Source organism: Strongylocentrotus purpuratus, unplaced genomic scaffold, assembly GCF_000002235.5.
Source record: "Strongylocentrotus purpuratus isolate Spur 01 unplaced genomic scaffold, Spur_5.0 spur5_scaffold_17, whole genome shotgun sequence".
Classification (NCBI taxonomy): Eukaryota; Metazoa; Echinodermata; class Echinoidea; order Camarodonta; family Strongylocentrotidae; genus Strongylocentrotus; species Strongylocentrotus purpuratus.
In genome coordinates, this window is record NW_022145602.1 from 204,366 (window position 1) to 228,321 (window position 23,956).

Below are 23,956 nucleotides of genomic sequence, written 5' to 3' on the forward strand. Positions count from 1 at the left end.
ATAAATAGTTATTGTCTGTGCTATGTTTTTGTAAGATACATACATAAATAAATAAATAAATAAATAGAATGTATTTGACAATATCTACATGTATAACTATCCATACATATCTTGAGTCACTACTTCAAACACACTTACCAGGAATTGCTTGTGTTATCAACAAGTAAAGATACAATATGAGATACTGTAAGCAATAGAAGTAGCCTTACATGTACAGTATACTGTAAAAGTATGTGACTAGGTATGTCATATATATTAAACATATTATATCCTCTGTGCTATGTCATATATGAATAGATGAATAAATAGAATACATCATAACATATTTACAAATATTTATTTACATTTTTGTTATACTTATACATCAAGATAATATTCCAACTATTTCACATCAGTGATATTTTCTTCTTTTTTATCTTCAATTTAGAGCCTGTACTTTTGATAATATACATATAACCTCTTTATTACAAACCAAGTACTAAAAAGTCATACACATACAGTGTATGAACACAGATATGCATATGTTAAGAAAATTACTATCACATCACATGTATTACTCATGAATTAAACTTGTTTAACCAGGCAGAAGGTGGGAAGTGAACTGAATTCAGCAGAGCAACATTGGACAAATGCCAATTCTAAAGTAAGTATAAATTAATTGACTGAGTAAATAACAAAATAAAAGTGTCTATAAGGTAATGTTTTGATACTAATAGAAAAGAACATGATGAAAACAAACAAAAACATTTTGAACTAATGGTATATTAGCTATGATAAACATTTACCGGATCCAGATGATACAGAACATTGCAGCGAGACTGGTCACTCGCACTCCATACCAACAAAGTATAACTAGTACTCTGAAGAAACTACACTGGCTTCCTGTAGATAAGCGCATCATATTCAAACTCTTATTAATTACATTTAAAGCACAACATAGTTCTTCTCCTTCATACCTGACTGATTTGCTCAAACAATACCACCCACCCCGAACCCTCCGTTCAAGCAATCAAGCATTACTTTGTGTACCAAAAACCAATACTATATTCTATGGGGGCAGATCATTTGCAGTTGCTGGACCAAACCTTTGGAACAATCTCCCCAAATTCATACGACAGGCACCCACTGCTGCAACATTCAAATCTTCACTAAAAACGCACCTCTTTGGCCTTAATTAATTAGTTTAAACTATCCTGACTTACGTTCTTTGTTTTTGACCATGTTAGCTATCTCTTTATTATGTTATTTACTATGTTAAGTTAGTCATTTTAGTAGTATAAGATTTGTATATTTCTCTGTGTTGATTCATTTTATGTGATTATAATTATGCTTGTACAGCGCAAAGAGAAACTTATGTTTATTTTGCGCTATATAAATATTGTATTATTATTATAAAAATACTATCATAGTTGAAAGCAAAGTAATGTAACATATTAAACTTAAATATCTTTAAGATAAGAGACATATTCTATAGGGCTTTTCCTAATCTGCTCCTGAGCCTTATATATATTGTCATTTAACTAATGAATTTAAATCATTTTCAAACTAAGAACTGTTGTTGGTATTAATGTTAAAGCCAACGAGAAGGTTAACTATCTCAATAAAACAGCTAACCCCCACACCACACTTCAATTGTGAATAATTTTTCAGCCTCATGTCTCAAAGGGGCTTAATGATTTGGAATCTTGCAAAAAATTGTGCAAACTACCTTCAAACAATCAATATGGAGCTAAACAGACAAACACACGTTTCCAATGCCATTTTTCCTAAATAGCTTTACATGTCACAGATACAAGTACATGTACAAATATCTTAAGATATCACAACTAAAGATATATTTCTAAAATAAATATGTTTCAAGGCCACTTCTTGAAGGAGGTTAGTAAACAAGATATTCATAACGATGACAAAATTGTTAATTTAATCAAAGAATCCATAGACGGCATCATTTTCAAACCATGAGAGATTGTTTTCTTTGGTTTCCTTGGCAGCAGGTGCATCCTTCTTCTTCTTCCTGCCTCGAGGGGAATCCCCCCATCCTTTGATCTTATAAGCTCTCTTAGGAGTCTTCCTGGCATTCTTGGTTGACTGGCTTGTCTGCTGAAACAAAATACAGAATTGAAGACAAAAAAGGTTCAAATAGAGAGCGAAACATATGTTGTTTTATGGTGCGCTGACAGATGCTCCTTCTTCCTTGAACATCTACATGGAAAATGCGCTATATAAATACATCGTTATTAATAATATTAAATTGCTCCTGGCAGTTTTCATTACAGATATAGGGATAGTGTTATTTATAGGGTTCAGGCTAGGGTTGCAATTTGGTTTCAGTTTAGATTTAGGTATACTGTTAGTTTAGTCAAGGGTTAAAGTTAAGAATTCAGTAGTTAAAGAATATTGACTACAAAATGAAACAATTTTTACCGAGCATTTCTTGAACAACCTTTATTATTTTAGCAAAGATCCAAAAATGATACTGGAAAGAAACATTGCAAGTTGATTTAATCTTATCAATTTAAAACCAGAATTTTAGTATTTCATGAACACACTTTCAAGAATGTATCAAAGATGTCCAGATTTACAAAAGTTTAACACTGCAAAATAATTGGATTACAATAGTGAATAATTAACTTTTGCAATTCAAACAAAAATTTTGCCACTAAAATATGCATTATTTTAAATTCTAATAAAAATTCACTGAACGCTAGACAATACAGATGGAGAAGTAAAATATGAAATACAAATAACAACAGAATCCAAGTCAATACTAGCCTCAGGGTTCAACTTCACTCCTATATCGCTTGTTAAAAGCCAGAAGAACATTACCTCTGAGTTGAAACCCTTATGGCTCAAAACAGACAATAATGTTTTAATGATCTTACTTTTTGTTTCTTGTCCAGCTTATCAGCTTCTACTTCAGGATAGAGTTCACTATAGAGCTGATTTTCTTTTTGTGCTGAGCTTTCATCCATCATCTGGTAAAAGGAAGGGATAAGATCATATTTCTATATCTTCAATGTAATTCTGAAAATCTTAAAAGTACTCTGATGTCTACGTTACAACCAATATATACATTAGATGTGAACCAATAATACATATCCAAAACACCTTACATGATTTGTTTGTATAATATACAAGTTGAGACCCTCTAATTTGTCAAGGAAATTTGTGTTGCTCCGAGTATTTAAAACTTTCCTCCCTTTACACGAACCTGTCAATATGTCTCTCTTGTTCTGTCTCCCCTGAATCTCTCTCTCTCTCTCTCTCTCTCTCTCTCTCTTTCTCTCTCTCTATCTATATTTCTCTTTTCTCTATTTCTCTCTCCCTTTTTTTCCTATTCTTTCTTGTATCTTTCCCTTTCTTGTTATTCTGTCTACCCTTGTTCCTCTAACAATTTTAACAATTTCTCATTTTCTCCCCCCCCCCCCCTCCCCCACATTTCCCTTCTTGACGACCTCTAGCTTTCCAAACAAAATCATTGATCACTGTTGTACATATGAGATGAGTAATGATGAATTACCATTAATGATTTATTCCATTTAATGATGTCTGTCTACCCTTGATCCTCTCACAATTTTACCATTTCTCCTTTTCTCCCCCCCCCCCCCCTTATTTCCCTTCCATCTGACGACTAAGTCACTATTAGCTTTCCAACAAAATCATCAATCACTGTTGTACCGATGAGTCATGATGGATTTATTAATTCACATCAATTACCATTAATGATTTACTCCCTGTTCCAAGATACATGAATGTCTGAATGCCATCACACTGTGACTCATAATTTCATTCATATCATCTTGTTTACATATAGTCTGCTCAGAACCAGAAGGGCATTTACTTAAAGACTGTTAAAAGAGTGTTAACTGGCTCTCAGCAAATGATACCATATACAGTCAAACCTGCTTTAGTGACCACCTGTCCACAAAGACCACATTTGTTTGTTTCCCTTGAAATTGGTTTCTCATTGAAACATATGTACTAAAGGAACCCGTCAACAAAGACCACTTTTTGTGTTCCCCTTGGGCGGTCGCTATAGACAGATTTAACTGTACATTGCATTAAATATCAATGGAAAACAACTCAATCCTTCATTGTCCGTTTAGAGCCTATAGAGGGCATTAACTCTGTGTTAAAATACATGACTGAACACCCTCTTGGCTCATAGAAGCCGATATAATAATAATAATAATATAGAATAGTTAGGAGCGCTAAAAACAATAAGTACCATAGTGGTTACACATACAAATATATGAAAAGAGGACAAAAATGTCTCACAGGAAGAAGATCACATAGATCACTGGAAAAGGGTAAGTTTTAGGGGATCTTTTGAAGGTGGCAAGATAAATAATTTCTCGTATGGTAAGAGGGATGCTCTTTCAAGTCTTTGATGCAGCTACTGCAAAATGTTTTTCAGCTGCTGAGAGCCTAGATTTGAGAATGATAGGTTTACAAGTGTCGGTAGCTAAGCAAAAATTACGAGATGGTGTATATATTTAGGAGCGCTAAAAACAATAAGTATCATAGCGCTTACAAATACAAACATATGAAAAGAGGACAACAATTTACAGTCTCACAGGAAGTAGATCACTGTGGAAAAAGAAGTTTTTAGGGATCTTTTGAAGGTGGCAAGACAGGTAATTTCACTTATGGAAAGGGGAATGCTTTTCTAAGTCGTTGATAGGGCTATTGCAAAACATTTTTCAGCTGCCGACAGTCTAGATTTGGGAATGATATGATAAAACTTTAAGGTTTTAATATTGAATCTGGGAGTTGCTTAATAATAATAATAATAAAAATAATAATAACGTTTTATTTACCCATTGTATCCACTTCAGTTATGAAACTGCTCTTCCAGCAGGTTCATTACTACCCTTCTCCAATCTAATATGCTGAGCGCCTAGCTAGAAGGCAGAAGGTCCCATTGTTATAAGTCTTTAGTATGACTCGGCCTGCGTTCGAACCCACAACCTCCCGTTCAAGAGGCAAGCGCTCTAACCACTGAGCCAACATGCTTGACATACATACCTTGACATTGGTCACTGTAAGAGATCTCTGAACCGGCCCCTGTGAAGAAGGCATCTGACTGACTTGAGGTGAGGGTCTGATACGCATTGGTGTGACAGCACGGCTAGGTACACGACGATCTGTGTTAGTATGCTTCAGTCGCTGCTCAACTTCCTCCAACTGAAAAGGAAAATGGACAAAACAGATTACATCTTCTAAAATTTCTTAAAACTAGTGGTAATTAATCATTTCTCAAGGTTGAGTACAATTCAATTTAGAGCACCCAATTATAATTACCAATTGACAATTTTTTGGAAATTATTATTTTAATGTTTCACTAATAACTTTTCTCAGTTTATCAAGAGTTTGTTGTAATATGGAGTTTTATACAACCAATACAACTGCACTTGTGCAAAGTACCATTATTATGTTTTTAAAATTTGTTGAAGGTTCCAAGAAACAGAGAATCACATCATGTCCAAAGGACTAAAAACAAATGCTCTCGATCCAAAGAATGCCCTTTAACCATCATCACCATCTAGTACTTTCACTTAGATGAATGAAGAGGGAAATAATAACCAGTTCTTATACCTCAAACTCCATAAGTTGAGATGTTGATGAATCGGATCCTCCGTCATCCTCCTCCTCCATCTGATTCTCCTGAGCGAAGGCCACGTTGCGTTTGAGACGGACTGAGTTGGTTTGCTTGAGGATGCTACGCTGGGGTGTGGTGCGGGGTGTCACTGCTTTGACTAGTGACAAATGAGATACACATGTGATTAACTCTTTATTCACCATGGGCTGACATAATAACAATGATAATGGTGGCTTCTTATATAGCGCACATGTCCATCTCGTTGTATAACCCTCCTGGCGCTCCAACATTATTACCCCGGTCATATCTGGCGGCCAAATAAGTAGCGCTCAGGCATTACAGGTTAAACCTGGATGTAGAGAAAGTGTAAAAGTGGATTAATGTCTTGCCAAAGGATGCTAGTGCCAAGGTGGGATTTTAACCCTTACCCTTGGATTGAGAGTCAAGTGAATGAATCACTATACCACGACACCTCTTGGACTGCCCCATTGGGTAAAGTATCATGTTCCACAAACATTGTTTATGTGATAAAAGTTGGCTGTGGCAGTCTAATGTTTGTTTCATTTCTTAAACAATGCAGGGAAAGATTAAAGAGATAAGCCACCTAAAAATACTGCTGCAGCAAAATTTCTGGAAAATAAAGAATAGCAAAAGGCACATTCTGAGAGCTAAAATAATAGAGTACAGAAGCTGTGACGTCACAAAAATCTATTTTTAGAATTTCTCAATTTTTTCTTTATTTTCCAAAAGAGCATAAAAAATAATGTCCAAATGTCGAAAACCAATTGAATATGTTAAGTATTGGCTGAGATATGACCATCTGAATAAATATATGTCCTATGGGAACTCAGTGTTATATGCTCTGGCTCCTAGTGGTTAGGAGCCAGAGCATATATAACACTGAGCTCCTATGGGGAGTTTATTTAATCAGATGGTCATATCTCAGACAATACTTAACATATTCAATTGGTTTTCGACATTTGGACATTATTTTTTATGCTCTTTCGGAAAATGAAGAAAAAACTGAGAAATTCTAAAATTAGATTTTTGATGACGTCACACTTCACCACTCTATGCACTCTCAGCAGTTGGTACGCATCAATAAAGGAATGAAACTCACCGGACATGGGTGTTCTCATGTTCTTAGAGGCAGTATCATCAGCAGTTTGACATCCTGTGTATGTAATGAAGAGAAAGGACAATGACATATGATGAATGCAACATTTACAGTGTGCTGAACACATGATAAGCTCAGAGTATACAAGTCTACCTTCTTACTACATGCATCTATTTTGCAAGTTGTTGTATCTTTTCTACTGAGAAAATCACACTAAATGAATTTCTTCACTCTAATATATAATACCACTCAAAATAAACACAGGTTAAGAAATATGAAGGCCTATATAGAGTAAAGTACCCGGTTTTCGGCCACTTAAGACAAAATCCTATTTATTGGACTCTTTACTTCCTATTTATTATCATTTCTTGTTCAAATCATGAAGCAAATATTATTATTATTTAAACAAAAAAAGAATCCCCCCAAAAAATCACGAATTGCCATGACAATATTCATTTCAATTTTCACTGTTTTGGAGCCGGTTATCGGCCGAGCGTTTCAGTTTACGGCCGCATGTACAAAGTCAATAGGAAGCGCTCGCGCGCGCCGTGCGTTTCTGCGCTGATGTATAGCACAAGCGGGCGGAGCAGGTATCCCACGCCGGAGCTCCCGGGTGCTCGCCTGGCCGAATACAGGCACAGCGGTGATCGGAAGTTGGAATCTGAATTAGACAGACATATCGTGTGTGCGTCGCGGTGTGCGGCTGCATTGATTTAATACATGCGATGAGATACTTTTGAGCTTGCGACCAGCACAAAATCGGGCTCTATATCTGAAAAATACTTGAAATAAAGCTCATTTTATGGTACCCATATTTCTTACATACACGCGTAAGAAACTCGATTTTTCAGATTTGGGTAGCGGGACCGCCGATTACATCGCTAAAATGTGATATTTTAGGATATATTTTTCATTGCAAATGTGGTTCTTCAGTGACACTGGCATGGTATGGTATGTGTGGGATATGTGTTATGCTATTATGCGATGTATTTTAAAGTGATTTTACCATGTATCCAACCAATTGGCCGAAAACCGGAGCTGACCGATTACCGGGTACTTTACTCTATACAGGCCTGAAGAAATATCCACAAAGCCCTCCATTATGAGTCCATTACTTTCCTTCTTTTGGAATATATTTTCTTTTTTCAGGAGACATCAGTTACTAGAAAATATTGGAAAGACTGTCTGAAATGATGAGGCAACATTCTATTCTTGCAAAGTGCATATTATAATTTTGATATAAAATGTACTTTTATTGGAATATATGATCACTTCAATACATTTCAACATCAAAGTTGCCCAATATAACTGCAAGTAAAAGGTCCTGTGACAAATAACAATTGGATTTCACTGTACTGTATTGAAATCTGCCCTTAAAAAATGTTAGGCAATAGTTATAAAGTGAATAATCTGATCATACTGTTAACAGGTGTTCTTGGTGTTTTTCTGTTATCCTGAAGCTTGTTATGGATGGTAGGAGTATGAGGAGTGCGGGGCCCAATCTTTGCAGTATTCTCCTGAGGTTTAGGACTGGGGCTTCGGCGTTTCTTCTCAGATTTAGCTGCTTTCTCAGCTTCAGCCAATTTCTCTTCAACCTGGCTTGCATCAGCTTGGAGCTTGCTTATTTCCGCATCCTGTGAATTATCAAGGAATTACCAAAAGCCATAGCTAGTAGAAAGGGATAGTTCTGACACTTGCATGCATGAGCACTGGAAGGTAAATTTTTAGAGCTCCAAATAGCTTCCTCCAACAAACAAACTTTATGGGAGGGAACTATTACAGCACTCCATAAATTTGACCTATGAAATAATATAGAGATATTGACTGCTTTGAGAGGCCTAGTTGTTGTATATGCTCAAGGGAACGTGCACACCTCCTGCCATGACCCCGAGGCGCGCCTGGCTGGATTTCTTAAGTGAGGTATATAATACTACGTATGGTAATGTTTCTCTTTCTACTCTACTAACTATTGTTAAAGCATACAAATGCTACACTTAAAGTATATTTTGATAATATATTCCATGTATAATGCAGGGTAATGGTACTAACTCTACATCTAATACAGATAACAATAAAAAGGAATATGACAGTAATGAATCTACATGTACAATTGACACAGATGACACTAAAAACAGTAATATGTTGTTGTTGTTGTTGTTTGGTATTATCGGCGTTTCATTCTTTTTTAGAATATTTACGCCTTTCATTTTATTTATTTTTTTTCTTCTATTTTTTGGTACTATTTGTAAATTCATACTCTTCTCTTTTTTTTTGGATAATATAATCTCAGATCCATCAAAATGAGTCTATATATATATAGTGCCAACAGAAATTGATATAACTGTAATATGTCCACATCTTGTATAGATAGTAAAATAAAATTGTTAGACGTTGATTTCTATTTTAAAGTTTTAAAATAAAAATAAACATTTAACAAATCAAATGTTAAGTCTACATCTCACATAGATAGTTATCATGAAAACAAATCTTTATACATATATAACTATCTACATGTAATGATAGTGAAATATTTGGTATCATTTTCTACATCTATTACTAATACTACAGACAAAATTAGACACCAAGTCATACCTTCTCCTTGAGCTGTTTCTCTAGCAATGTTATTTTCTTTTCTTTCTTATCACTGCCTTCTTCTAAAGTCTTTTTGGCAGAGTCAACGTCTTCCATCGTCTTTTTCAGGTCACTTATCTCATCCTCAAGTGTCTTCCTCTTCTTCTCCTGCAAACAATGAGATATGACAAAGAATGATTCCATGCAAAGATACAAAGCGAATGAACAAAACAATGTCCAAACACCTTGTTTTATTATTATCATCATCAATATGCAAATGAGATACAAGTATTCTTCATAATGGTTTGAGAGATGGGGAAACAACAGTTTAGAATTCAATTTTTATTTTTTTATTTTATGTTGGTGTTTGTTTGTTTCCCTGCAAACTAAAATATTAGGGAAGCTGTCATAATGACTGATTTCTGGACATTTTCATAAAGCACGAAACTATTCATAATTTAAGATTCGGTATATTTATCCTTAATACAAATTATGCTAATCATTACACGTTGACTTTATATTTTATATATATTCAGGAAATAACAATTTCTGCTCTGCTACATAATGTTTACATATTGTCAGAATGAACTTTATTTCTTAAAAAAGGGTGAGATATTGAATTTATACCTCATCTTTCTTGGTAGTGGTTTGCTCTGATAGTTTCTTCTTGAGATCATCGATGATGTTGCACTTCTCTACAACAATCTTATCATAGTCAATCTACAGAACAAAGAAAGAATGGTCAACTCAATGGAATTTTAACAAGACATTGGTTTAAGCAATCCTTCTTCCTTCCCTCTCTTTTTCTCTCCCGTCCTGAAGTTTCTGATTTTACAGTTTTCTCCTTAATTAAATGGCATGATGAATAATGAATGGGTAAATACTCATATAAACAGTACACATGTAGCGTTATACAAATATGCAAGTATGTAATAATGCTTAATGTGTTCACGGAGAAATCTATGTCATTACCTTGTAAGTATCCATAACCTGTTCAAATGTCTGCTGTTGTTCTACCTGGGCTCCCGTTGCAAGCTTCTCCTTCTTCTCTGCTTCTTCCTTCTGATCAGTAAGCTCAGCCATCTCTTTCTTCAATGCTTCCATATCGGTTTGTGCTGCTTTCAAGTCTTTCTCCAGATCAGCCATCTGATCAAAGCAAAGCAAAGTGAGAGGAACTATTTATCATGAATTTGTCTGCACATACGAAAGCCAAATATTTTCCCCTTATTTCAAGTTTTCCTATAAACCTTAACGTCTGGTAATCTGGCAAATGAATGCCAGCTTGAGACAAACAGGCTCAAAATAATTCATAACTGTTTGTCATGGAGTAGGTAGGTTTGCTTGGACCAGCAAATATTTATATACAAACTAACAAAGATTTGACATGAATCACATGTTCTGACTAGCACTAATCATACTTGTACATATGAGATAAACATAATGCAAGAAGAAAGTCTTCAGCATCCACCTGGGGAGACCAGGGGGTTGTTTCACAAAGACTAAGATCGACTTTAAGTTGGACTTAACTATGGCAGGCCGTTCATGCCACTATTTGCTCTCACTGTTACTGGCATTGGTCTCTCAAGGGAGGTACAAATCGTGGTGACAAATCTACAGAATTTACCTTTTTTGATAGTTCATTATTGAAGGAAAAATATTATCTAAAGATCTTAATTGAGAGACCAATGGTGAGAGCAACCAGTGGCATGAATGCCTGCCATAGTTACGTCCCACTTAAAGTGGATCTTATTCTTTGTGAAACAACCCCCAGATATTCTCAAGTCTTCTTCTAGCTTCTCCTTCTAGGTGTTGCAGGGTCTGGCACAGGGTTTTGAGCCAGCAACCTGGAAATTCATTGCTAGAACTTCTCTTATCTTTAAAATATATTTGTAAGAGTCGATCTTACTCCTTCTTCTTTTGATGTTTTCTGTTTGGTCATCGTGGTCAGCTTTCCTTTTAGAGTCTTGATCTCTTGATTTAAGTCTTTGATCTGCTTAGTCTTGCCTCCAGTCTGCCCATGAAGTGATTTGTTCTTATCTTCCAGGTTGCACTTCTCTGTCTTCAGTTGTTCCAGCTCTTCACTCAGCTCTTGTTTCTTCAAAATAAAACCATTAGTAAATGTCAGGTAAACAAGATAATCTAACATTTATTTGAAGAGGCTTTAAAAGGAAATCTTACAAGCTATTTGTCTATCATCAGTAGCTGAAGCTGAAGTGAATTTAATTGAATTTATGGTATTGGCTAAGGCGAGGCGTCAACAATGTCGATACCAGCAGGCTGCCGCCTCATGTATTGGCGCATCGAGGCTGCAATTACGGCCGAAGCCTGGCTGGGGCAATTATTTTTCACTTATTAGCCCAGCCGGCTTGCGCCAGGCTGGGATCTGAGGCTCGGTTTCCATTCGAAAGGCGGCAGCCGGCGCATGCTTTTGAATGCCATTTCCTACCGCCAGCGGTAGCCGGCTGAGCTAATTTAAAAAATGCAGCCAGGACGCACAAGTGCAGTTAGCTGCCGCTGGCTGGTATATTTATTTTTGACGCCTCGCCTAAGAGAGGTAAAAGAGAAATGATACCTGAAGATAATTTTAAGTTCGTACGATACAATACAATAAAGTCATTTCTATAGCACTCTTACAAATTAACTGTTGTTTCACAGCGATTTACAGGAAAGTGATAAAAGAATCTACTGTTGATCATGGTCAAAGAGGAGAGTTTTGAGACATTTAGACCATCTTTTAATTCGTCCATATAACTGGGAATTAATACATACCCTGCATAACATGTTACCAAATCTGTAAATGACAAGGCTGAAACCCATGGGGGAAAGTGTATCAAATTAAAAGTAGATTGCCTCCAGTTTGTAAAATCACTTGACAATTCTATATTCAAATGTAATGTCCCCCTTACCTGCTTCTTTTCTTCCTCTAGAAGCTTGTTGATATCTTCTGAATGCTTCTCCTGTTGGGTCTGAAGATCATCTTTAGCTTTCTCTAAGGCATCCTTGGCATTCAGGGCAGTCTGTACGTTGGTCTTCTCTACTTTCATGTCATCCTCAAGGATCTTATAGAAAGAGGTATGGCATATAGATTCCTCATTATTCTTCATAGGCCCAAACATTTGTTCTCTATATAGATTTGGTGACTTACAGGAGTAGGATTTCTGAAAGTGGAATTGATCTGGGGGAGAATGAATTACTTCATAGAATATGGAACAGAGAGTTGTGGCACTCCATGGTCACCAACATCTCAGGATATGGCACGTAGAGAAGAAGACGACTTACATCATAGCTGAAGGGGGGCTACATAATCTACAAGCATACCTTCAACCAGGCTTCCATCCACAATACTAATTCTTTTTATTTCATTCCAACTTTTAGCAACATACATGTAGGATTGCTGTATAATCATTTAGAGATTTTGATGCTAGAGTCTTCTTTTTTATTCTTTGTTATTGACTTGACTTCTATAGACAAATTATAAATAAATAATTCTCTGAAATATACAAGAATGCCATGTAATTACAATGATGCTTTGCTGTTTGCGAGTTGCTGCAGCTTTTTTTTAATTTTTTTTTAATTTAATTTATTGAAATCACTTGCATGTATGGAAAGTAAATATTGAATTAAATAAATAATCTGTGAATTGTTTTACTCTTACCTTGATTTTTGCATTGAGGTCTTCAGCTTCTTGTTTATAAACGATCAATTCTTGCTCCAGAGTTTGCTTGTCTTTTCTGGTATGCTCAATGACTTCGACCAGCTTAGCGTTCTCAGAACTACATTTAAATGGAGAGAAAGAGAAGTAGTGGTGAGAGAAAGGAGGAGGAGGAGGAGGGGAGAGATGAAGGGAGATGGATAAAATGAGAAAACAGCGAGAGTGAGAAAGTGAAAGCCAAAAAAAGAACAAAGACAAAATAATTAAGTGAATAAATAAAACCAATGAGAGAAAAAAATTGATGATTAGATAAAAAGATTTAGAGGGTCATAGGGAGACGTGAGTACAATAAATTGAGGATCTGAGTACATCACAAATGATCAAGTCATAGCTCTTTGATCTAAAATGTATGTTTAATCTAACCTCTAAACTTTATCATTCACAATTAACTCAATTAAACATTTCTGACACATGCATTGCAATCCTTCCTTATCCATCCAATATGTTTTTTCATTCTCTCTAAGCCAAAGTAAATTATTCATTGTTTTACCACATTTCAATAAAACCTAAATGGATGCAAGATCAGGGACTTGTTTCACAAAGCCTTTTTTCAATGACATATGACAAAAATCAGTGACAAATCTGCTCATAACCAATCAGAAGCAAGGATTTTACTGGCTTATAACAAAAACTGTCATTTGTCAAAGGTGACAAGTTTTGTGAAATGGGGCCCAGAACAGATCAAGAATCCCATGTCACAGCAACATACTAAGTAGCTTAAAGGTAAAGACCAGTAATGGTCATGCGATTGCATTGTGAAAGAAACGTTGTGGAATCGATCAGAAAAGGTCGATCATCTAGCATCTAGCATCTGCAAGGTTCTGGAATCATCAAAATGATAAGAAATTTGGCTCATTCTTCGTAAAGTTACAAGCACTATACACAGAAAGATGTATATGGGACTACCCTATCTCTCTCACCAGACCATGAGAGAAATAAATTTACCAAATATATGAATTAGTAGGCGGTTTCCCGGCAAATTTTTTATCATCATGTATTAGTCAAAACATATTCTTTCACATGATTGGTAATGAGAGCTTCCATTTCATTTTTTGAAATTGGGGCGTTGCCAATACTGGTCTTTACCTTTAATATGACAGAAAGGAGAAGGAGGAAGAGAGAGGGACAGACAGAGACACAGAGAGAGAGACAGAGAGAAACTTAAATGATGAATGATCAATCTTGTAATAAGTTAGGAGGATACATAATCTATCCTTTGCAGTTTGCAATCAATTTCAAGATTTGCCGTCACTTGTTTTGTAATGTTTTCTGCTATGTAACCATAACACACATTTATCCCATTCCATGAGAAAAGTTGATTATATCTTAACACATTCCAAGAAAACACAAAGCAATTTGACACAAGATAAAAATACATCTAGAATCCTTTTTCACAGAAAATGCAAATTAGCTACATATCAAAAGAAGAAAGAAATAGTGGTTAAAACTCACCTCTCTAATTGTAGATCTTTCCTCATGCTGTCTAGTTTGTCATAAGATACCTTCTCCCTCTCCAATACTTCCTTCAGTTCAGCCTTCAAGGATGTCATATCTCCCTGTATATAGATATATAGACATGAATCCAGTGTCTTAAAGGGATCCGGTAACTTTGTCTCAGATTCTACACAAAATCCTGTATTTAGCTCAGTCAGGAACCCCATGAATTTTACAAGCTGATCGCCTGTCTGATTATCAAGATATTCATGATTGGAAATCGAAACCAAATTTTGCCCTTTCCTAACGGTTTTCATAACACTACAGTCTATTGGGGAAAACGAGTATGGTAAAACTGGTCAGTCAAAGATTTTTACTTTTTTGAGGCACTTCTTGATCATTATGAAGCGCAATTTTGCTTAGGGCTTCAATATTACACCATATCACAGACACTGATAACACATAGGGCCGTGCATCTCAGATTTAACATTGTTAAACGATGCATTTGAAGATGATTTTTGACATGATTTTTAATGATTTCCTGATGAGGGATAGTCAACCTGTTCGAAACGTTAAGCCCTTGCCCTTCTACCACCCATCCTCTCCTTACTACTGGCGCTATAGTTCCTTTTAGAACTAGCTCAATAATACACCACTCCTTCTAGGACTACCACATTTTTTTTTAGGACTACACAAAAAAGATTACAGAAAAGTCCTTTTCAGGTCTCCCCAATCCTCCCCTCTCACATGGTGCAATAAGCCTACTGTATATCTACACCACCATGGAAGCCAATCCTTATAACCAGCATCTAATATGATACTAGTCTCAGATCTTACCTCTTTCTTAAGCAGTATCTTGTTCTGGTCCTCAATCTTGTTTTCAAGTTGCTTCTTTTCTTCTGTTAGGTCAGTCACCTTTTTATCCAGTTCTGCCACTGCATCCTACAATTAGGAACAAATTTGAATACACCAGTTTACAGTTGTATCAGTGCGCATGCGCAGACAGTTGACCTCGGGTCATTGGCCCCAAAATTGGGGCCAATAACCTCTGACCTCTGGTATTTATGCGTAAATTAAAATTGCGCCCATGCAAATGATGATGTGCGCGCACAACGCAGCGCGCAGGCAGTGATGTCATCATTATTTGCATGGGCGCAATCTTAATTTACGCATAAATACATGACTCCTAGGTCATTAGCTTTGTTTAAATGGCGCACACAACTGTAAACTGGTGTATTCATATCAGGAGTGAAATCTCACAATGTTGCTGAGCTCAAGTTCTCACTTGGTCTTAAAACCCCTCTTAAGTGTTGGGAGCCCCAAATTCGCCCCAAATTTGATGGCAAAATTTCACTAAAATTGTATCATAATGTGACAGCGTATGTCATTTACGACACAATTCTGCAAAGAATTCTCCCCCAAAAATGAGTTTGAAGAAAACTTTCGATAATAGAATACATAATTTAGGTTTTCTGTTGTACGCAGCAAACTTAAATTTTGTATTCTTTCATCATTATTCGACTTCAAACACATTTGTTATAAAAATCCTTACAGAAATGTGTCTTAAATGACATACTCTTTCACATTATGATACAATTTAAGTGTAATTTTTCCATCAAATTTGGGGGGCTCCCAACACTTTAGAGAGACTTTAATCACTAATCTGTACTAATCCATTATCTATTGGCAACAACTTGTCTCTGTATTAACCCAATGGGAATAAGAAAAGTCAGTAGTCAAAAGGTTAAAGAGACACATTAAGAATTAGCAATGGCATAAAGATATTCACAGTACCTCTTTGGACTTGATATCAGCTTCAAGACTATCCACTGTGTTCTTATCTTGGTCAATTTGTTTCTTGGATATCTCAGCATCTTCCTTGAGCCCCTGAAGCTCCTTTTCCAGTTCAGCCTGATAACAAAAACAAGAAAACAGAGATGAAAATTTAAAAAATAGTCATAGAATCAAACATACATATACTTGCCTGTGAATACAACAGCTGTACCTCATTGAACCTCTAGCCCACCATCATTTGAGCTTTGCAACAGTTTATCATAATTACATAGGTTTCCTTTAACCCATTGCCTTTGAGAACTGGGTGGTTCCTGCATCAAAGCCTATGGGAATGACAGAATTCAGTAGTTAATGGGTTAACATGACTCTCTTTTAATTATTTTTATCATTTATTTAATTTGATCTAGCTGAAAGTAAAAAGAACATGGTACTCAATGACTGATATAATATATGTTGTATTTACTGCCCAATACATTACATTGAGTTTCCTTTTATTCAGTTATTATTACTGCTTTCTTCTTTACTCAAAACATATACATTACAATGTATTCCGATTGGGTGATACTGATTAAAGGTAAAGATAATTCCTCAAACTGCAGGTAGTAATTATTCCTACCTGTTGAGTTTGTAGTTTGTTCTTGTGATTGGTTGTTTCCTTGAGTTCTGATTTGATCTTTGATAGAAGCTGCTGGTTAGCTTCTACCTCTTCATTGGCTTGGCTCAGAGACTCATGAAGACATTCTGTAGGAGCAGAACAAGAAGGTTAGTATTCATCAAGACAGGGGGAAACAAAGAAGAGGTTGAAAAGAAACAGAAACTGAGGAACAGACTTGATTAAAAGATGGGAAGAAAGAAGGAAAACACAGAGAAGACATTCATTGGCTTGGCTCAGAGACTCATGAAGACATTCTGTAGGAGCAGAACAAGAAGGTTAGAATGCTTCAAGACAGGGGGAAACAAAGAAGAGGTTGAAAAGAAACAGAAACTGAGGAACGAACATAGTTAAAAGATGCCCGGAAGAAAAAAGGAGAACACAGAGGAGACAGGGGCCCCAATGTCCTTTGACAATTCTCCTCTAATAAAAGAACCTTCAAGAGTGAAAGTGGTTGAAATTCTAGGGACAGAAACTTCAAAGTACAAGTGACTGCTTCTGTAAGAAACAAGTTTAACAATTACAAAAAAGAAAGAAAGAAACCATCAACTAATGGCCTGCAGATTACCGAACCATACACTGTTCAACTCTCATATTATTATTGTAATTTTTTTTTTTTAATTATTATTATTATTATTTTTTTATTTTTTTATTTTTATTTATTTTTTTATTTATTTATTTATTTTATTTTTATTTTTTTTATTTTATTTATTTATTTTTTTTTGGGGGGGGGCAGGATTAGTCGCCCATGGCACCTAGGGGCTATAACAACATAACAAACTCTATGAATGTATTAAAACTCCATTAAATCTGTTTGACGGAGGAAGAAAAATGTTTTGTGCTGACCTTTCTCTTGTTGGAGTACAGCTATCTGTCTAGAAGTCTTCTTGATATCATCTTGGAGATCAGAGATAGTCTGGTCTTTCTTCTCACAGACACTCTGTAATTCTTCACACTTCAAAACAAAACAGTTACATCTTTACTGACAAAGTGTTTGGGTCTAAACCATTCCAATTATGGATCAAATACAACTACTTTCATACCACTTACAAGCTTTAATTTTGTTATTTTCTGTATTTATTATCATTTGTTATCACTGTACATAACTGTAACTTCATATTCATTTGAGATGTTTTAATGATTTGGGAGTAAAATTGTTTTGAATTGATTTGGAACTGAACTGATCTGGATCACTTTGTCCTGGTTCAATATGTAAATCCTGGCATAACTTATCACTTTCACAGCTTGGTTCAAATGAGGCTCATATAGATATATTTATGTATAACTAAATTTATAACACCAAGAATCTTTCAATTTACGAAAAAAGGGACATGGCTGTGTAAGTATAGCAGCATATGAATATTGTTCAGAAGTGGTTGAAGATTACAATGTCAGTTGACCGTGTTCTTCTATCTTTGTCGTGTAAAGTATTGTCTTGTCCCTTTCTCGTCTCTGTTGGCATTCCCCTTTTATTTCCCCTATTTTATAGTTCCTTTTGTAGTTACATATTAGATAATTTAATTACTCATTATTCCTAAGTTTCATTTGAGGTGTCCACACTTGTACAAGCATTGCTTTTTAGTGGACCCCTCTGTTTCCAACATGTATTTCTTAAATTTGTTTTAAATGCTCATAATTGATTTGTAATGTTTTGTTGGAAACATGAATAAATTTGAATTTGAATTTGAATTTGAATTTAAGTTATTGTCCTTCTGACTCTCAACAGAGGAATTATTTCAAGATTTGTATTACCTCTTTCTCTATTCCAGATATCTTGGCTTCCATTGTATCTTCAGCTTCAGCAAGTTTTATCTTCTGTCTTTGCACTACATAGAAATAGAACACATCAAGAGCATTACTATTCTGACATCACAGGTCTTCATACTACATTTGCAAATAAAATGCTTTGAAAAACTGTTCAATTCTTCTAAAAAAAAGGGTTTAAAGTTGTTTGCTCTCTCTGGCTCACTTTGAAGTGCTGTTTTATTCAAAGTGTTTGAATCTGTCTTACAGTACTTGAAAAAGAAGTGTCATCTAAACTTTTAACCCAAGTAGAAACTCAAGAAGGTCTCAATGGTGATACAATGCAAAATAACATTTAAATAGCTTGATATCTTCACATCCCTCAATAGCATTGCACCTTAATCCTTTCATTTCAAAAGTTGTCTTTTTAAAGTTTAAACCATAAAACACAGTGTACAATGAACAATGGTTTTACTGGCATTTTCAAACACAGCTCCCTCTCTTGTTAAGTCGCGTTTGGTTGCAGAGGGACACAACTTTAGTTTCAGATACTGTGTTTTAAACAAAAATGCCTTCAACTGGGCTGTTTTTCAACAAGTCCTTAATAAAGGTAATCAACAAAACAAAAATTTGCAGGCTTTGCATACAACAGATTAGGTGGTTAAGAATAGAAATGAACATGAATATAAGTTGAGAGATAACTATTTTGCTGACAAATCATGATAAGTTTTTGCTGATTTCAACTCACATTCTGATTTCAGCTCATTGACTTGGTTGCACTGAGCCAGACTCAACTCTTGAAACTTCATTTCCAGGATCTGTGTAGAATGTAATACAACAAACAATTTGAGTTAGCGCAAGGTGGCTTTCTGGCTTTACCCAGCCTCTTACAAATACAGGGTTGAAACAGTAACGCTACTAATGGACTCTTTAGAATGAGTGAAGAAATAAGAGATTTCTATATCAGTTTATAGAACTGCAGTCATCTGATATTTGGTCTAAAAAAAATTACCCTGGGATACATTTGGTATAAAACAATTGGGTCAGGATACAAAGACATTCAACTATACTAGCCTATGGTCACCTCCTTTTTCTTTCTTTTTCCTTCTTCTTCTTCATATTCAAAAGTAGGAAACAACAGAAAACATTTTCTCCACCGCTCGGCATCATTGTAAACCAGGAGTTAACCTTACATCTTTAACCTGAATCTATCATCCATTCCCCCCCCCCCCCATTTCTCTCTCTCTCTCTCTCTTTATTTCACTCCATCAGTTTGCCTTCAAAGCTATCAGCGTTATTCTAAACTAGAAGTTAATCTTAATTTCATATCTCCAAGTTGTTTCTGTCCATTATCTTGAAGCTCCTCTCTCTCTCTCTCTCTCTCTCTCTCTCTCTCCATTTTCTACGTTTAAACCTATTAGAATGATAAATCTTACGTTCATATCTCCAAGTTGTTTCTGCGCATTGTCTTGCAGCTCCTCCTTCACTTGTTCACCCTCCATCAGCTTGCCTTCTAACTTGCCGGCGTAACCCTTCACCAAGTTACACATCTCCCTTGTTGATACGATTCTACATTCAATCAAATAAAAATGTTGTAATAACAATAAATATTGTTCATGTTGCTCTTACTCAATTGATGAGTGCATTCAAAATATAATCATCAATAAATCATCATTATACAGTGTACATAGCATTAATGTCAATGTAATACAAGTTCCATGGTTTAAATGTGGAATATTATCATTAAAACCATTTTGATTAAATAACTTGATTAATTCACAAATTCATTGAAAGACCAAAGAATTTGTTAGTCATTTGGTTTTGAGGAAGGGATGATTCAGCTCAGTATTTAGTATTAATGGAACTTTTACATCGACTTATGTATCCTAAATTTCAAAATTTCTTCTTTAATCCATTCTCTCACTAGTGTACACAAAAATTCATTTGCATTTGACTTCTTTCCTACATAATATCAATTTTACGTCAACATCTATAAAACTTGCAACAAAGTCAGAACACTTTGAAGACACACAATGATACATACTTCTGGGAGATGTCAATTCTGTTTTCTATCTCCTCCTGTAGCCTCACACTTAGGTTCTCATTTTGGAGCTGAAAGGAGGATGAAAAGGAATATCAATATGATTCAAACATACTTTGATCTTTGTAATTACATCCTTGAAGAGGCTTATCTGATTGGTATTTATTCCATTGTATCACAATCAAAAACCTGTGAGACTTACCTGTTTTACCTGTGAGACTTTTGCTTACTCATTGCCGCAGGCATCAATGGACTGAAATTTTATCGCCAGTAGATGGGGTAGTACAGCCGTCGGAGAGAATGGGAATCTACAGCGATGATAGGTGAAACTGGCCAATTTCGAGTTTATGACATGGTCACATTTTTTCTGGATATGCACCATGTCATTACATCATCATGTCAACACTACATGTTAAAACATCACTGGCCCAATTACAGGAATGCCTTGGCAAGTGCTATGACTCTATTTGTTTGTTTGTTTGTTTGATTGATTTTATTTCTGCATTAAAAAAGATACAAATTCAAATTCAAAGTACAAAAATTTGAACAATAACAAATACAATGAATAAAATTTGATTGGCAGATTGAATCCAATCTTAATGAACTTCATAATTCAAGTCAAAAATTGTTACTATCACTTTGTCTATTTGAAGACAGAAGGGCATTACTCATAACAGAATTAACTGCCTCCTGTTTGTTTTGAACAAAGTGCTGAATTCATAGATAGAATTACTCTCATTCAATTTGTACCATACTTTTTCATTCTTACCTGAAGTTCAAGGAGTGATTTTCTTTGTGATTCAATTGTCTGTTGTGCATCACTTAATCCTCTTTCCTTCTGCCTCACATCAATCTCCATCTGTACCTTCCAGCGGCGTATCTTGTCTGCTTCCTGATGCAAGCGTGAGTGCAAGGCATTCATCTTGTCCTGATTCTAACATGGTTTGACATAAAAGGCAACCAAAGAAAAAGACATGAACATGAAAATCATTAACTGTATATCGTGTATATTGTTTTGTTATTTTATATGGAAATGTGGAAAATAAATCAATTCAAAACAATTGTGGTGAAAATTCTTCTTTCCCCTTGTACACAAAGCTGTGCATTCTTTAAACCTGGAGTGTGACAAAGAGATTTAGACCAAGGTCAAGTTTACTTTCTTTTGTATGACTTTAGTTCTTGCGTTGGGTCTAACTGAATCATTAGAATACAACCAAAGTACTTTTTGGCTTTGCGGGCTGTGAGAGCTTTTGCTAAATGTAGAAAAAAAGTTAGCAGACACATGCAACCTGGACAACAAAAAAACATTGATGGGCCTTTTGCTTTAAAAATATCTCATTTAGAAATGTTTAGCTACATAGACCTTAAGTGGGTTTTACAAGATATAATGTAGAGAGTGATAAGGAAAATATCTTTTCCGACTCAGAATATTTAAAAAGGAATTAAAGTATATTATGTAGAGTTAAAGAAAAATTTGACTACAAATGTTCCCCCCCCCCCCCCCCCGCCCTAAAAAAAAAAAAAAAAAAAAAAAATAGAACTTTGTATCAACAATTCCTGAAAAAAAAATTAGAAGATATATATATATATATATATGTAAATCAAAGTCAGACCTGTATCTCCAGGGTTTCATTCTCGTGTTGGGCAAGGGAAGTCTGGAACTCTTTGGTCATTTCTGAGGTGTTTTGTAGGAACTGTTCAGACGCTTGAAGGGGCTGTGTCTGGAAGGACTGACCCTTTGTGAAGTGCATTGACCCTTCAGTACCAGCCAAGGACTGAGTAGTAGCATTGTCCTAATATTAATAAGGGCCAAAAGAGAACAAAATAATAATTTAGTGGTAGGTTTGTGAGATAGAAAACTAAGAAAAGATGACAAAAAGGACAATTATATTAGGAAAAGAAAGATAGGGAGGCAAAAAAGATACGAGTGAGACAAAGGGGCAAGACGTATGAGCTAGACAAAGAGTGAGACAAAGGGGCAAGACGTATGAGCTAGACAAAGAGTGAGACAAAAAGACAGAGAATGAAATTCAGATAACACCAATAGGATTGAAAATATTCATGAAACCGAAATTAATCAAGATGTTAATTTCAGAGGTCAATAACATGCAATGCTGTGTAAGATAGGAGCTGAAACTCTTTAGAATTTAGTTGGTAGAGAATACCTTGAAACTTGTGATCAGTGACAGGTATTATGAAACAAGGCACTGATCTCTATAAGATGTGAACTTAGCAGACTCTACTTGGGGTTTAGAGATAATTCTTCATAATTAATATCCTATGTAACACTCAATGTTCGCAGAACCATGATTAAGCTTCAACATATTTTTTTATCATCCTTTGGATGTTTGCAAATGTCTTGAGAACATTAAAGGGGGGTTGCTGGGATAGTCACATCATATATATTTCGTATTCATCAAATACACACACAGAAAATTTCATCTCCTCCTCCTCCTTTTCCAAAGGGCTATGCAGATTATCACAGAAATGAACTAAAGATTGTAAGCCATCTGAGGATTTATCGTAAAACTCCCATGTTAATTTTTTCTCTTTAGATATCCAAGCAGTAGCCTGGAAAGGGGAGACCTACTTCTATTTAATCCCACTGAATTTTACTGAAATTTAAAAAGGGTAAACATTTGAAATGAACTAACAGTGAAGAGAGAAGCTGCTGATGAAGTAGATGCTTGCTGATCTCGTTCAATGTTCATGAAGAAACTATCCTGTCTGTTCTGACTCTGACTAGTAGTAGGCATGAAGAAAGGCTGTTTATCAGCATGGTGTTCTTGCTCTTGTCTCTGCTGCTGCATCATGTTTGATGATAGTTGACCTTCTGCTCTTCAGAACAAGAGGAAGGTTTAGATGTACCCTACTGCACCTGTCCCTGTAAGCTGTAGTGTAGGTAAAATAAGTAAATATGAAATAGGTTGTACAAAAAACTTAGATTGGAATCTCTCTCTCTATTTTAGAGCTCTAGACCTAGTCTTCTAGTTCTAGACTCTTTTCTCTCTCTCTCTGCACAGTTAAAATTTTTGTGAACAAGTTTTTTAAAAGTTTAAACAACTCTTGATTAACGGGTGACCTGATCTGAAAGTTGTTTAAAATCTTAAGCATCTCGAGTTGTTTAAAGTTTAAACACGTACTTAGTTGATCAACATTTTGAACAACTTGTTTAAAATCACAATTTAAACAACTGGTGTTGTTTAAAGACGGTTGTTTAAAAAGGAGCTGTTGTTCAGTGGGGGTTGTTTACAGCAACTGGGTTGTTTAAAGAAAGTTGTTTAAAAAAT

General features: G+C 35.4%; 1 protein-coding gene across 1 annotated transcript; it reads right to left on the reverse strand.

The window, feature by feature from the left end:
• Positions 1 to 1,387: 1,387 nt before the first annotated feature.
• On the reverse strand, positions 1,388 to 23,549 carry LOC105444710 (synaptonemal complex protein 1-like). Its single transcript, XM_030988569.1, has 24 exons — positions 23,321 to 23,549; positions 22,280 to 22,459; positions 21,436 to 21,600; positions 20,670 to 20,737; positions 20,062 to 20,194; positions 19,374 to 19,443; positions 18,635 to 18,708; positions 17,729 to 17,837; positions 16,847 to 16,971; positions 16,231 to 16,347; positions 15,274 to 15,378; positions 14,455 to 14,558; positions 12,946 to 13,063; positions 12,197 to 12,349; positions 11,197 to 11,385; positions 10,263 to 10,436; positions 9,918 to 10,010; positions 9,312 to 9,458; positions 8,140 to 8,353; positions 6,723 to 6,776; positions 5,599 to 5,759; positions 5,029 to 5,187; positions 2,883 to 2,975; positions 1,388 to 2,100 (listed from the first exon to the last, which is right to left on the reverse strand). The coding sequence occupies exons 1-24, from the start codon at positions 23,477 to 23,479 to the stop codon at positions 1,921 to 1,923; spliced, it is 3,144 nt and encodes a 1,047-aa protein (XP_030844429.1). The 5' UTR covers positions 23,480 to 23,549; the 3' UTR covers positions 1,388 to 1,920.
• Positions 23,550 to 23,956: the final 407 nt, after the last annotated feature.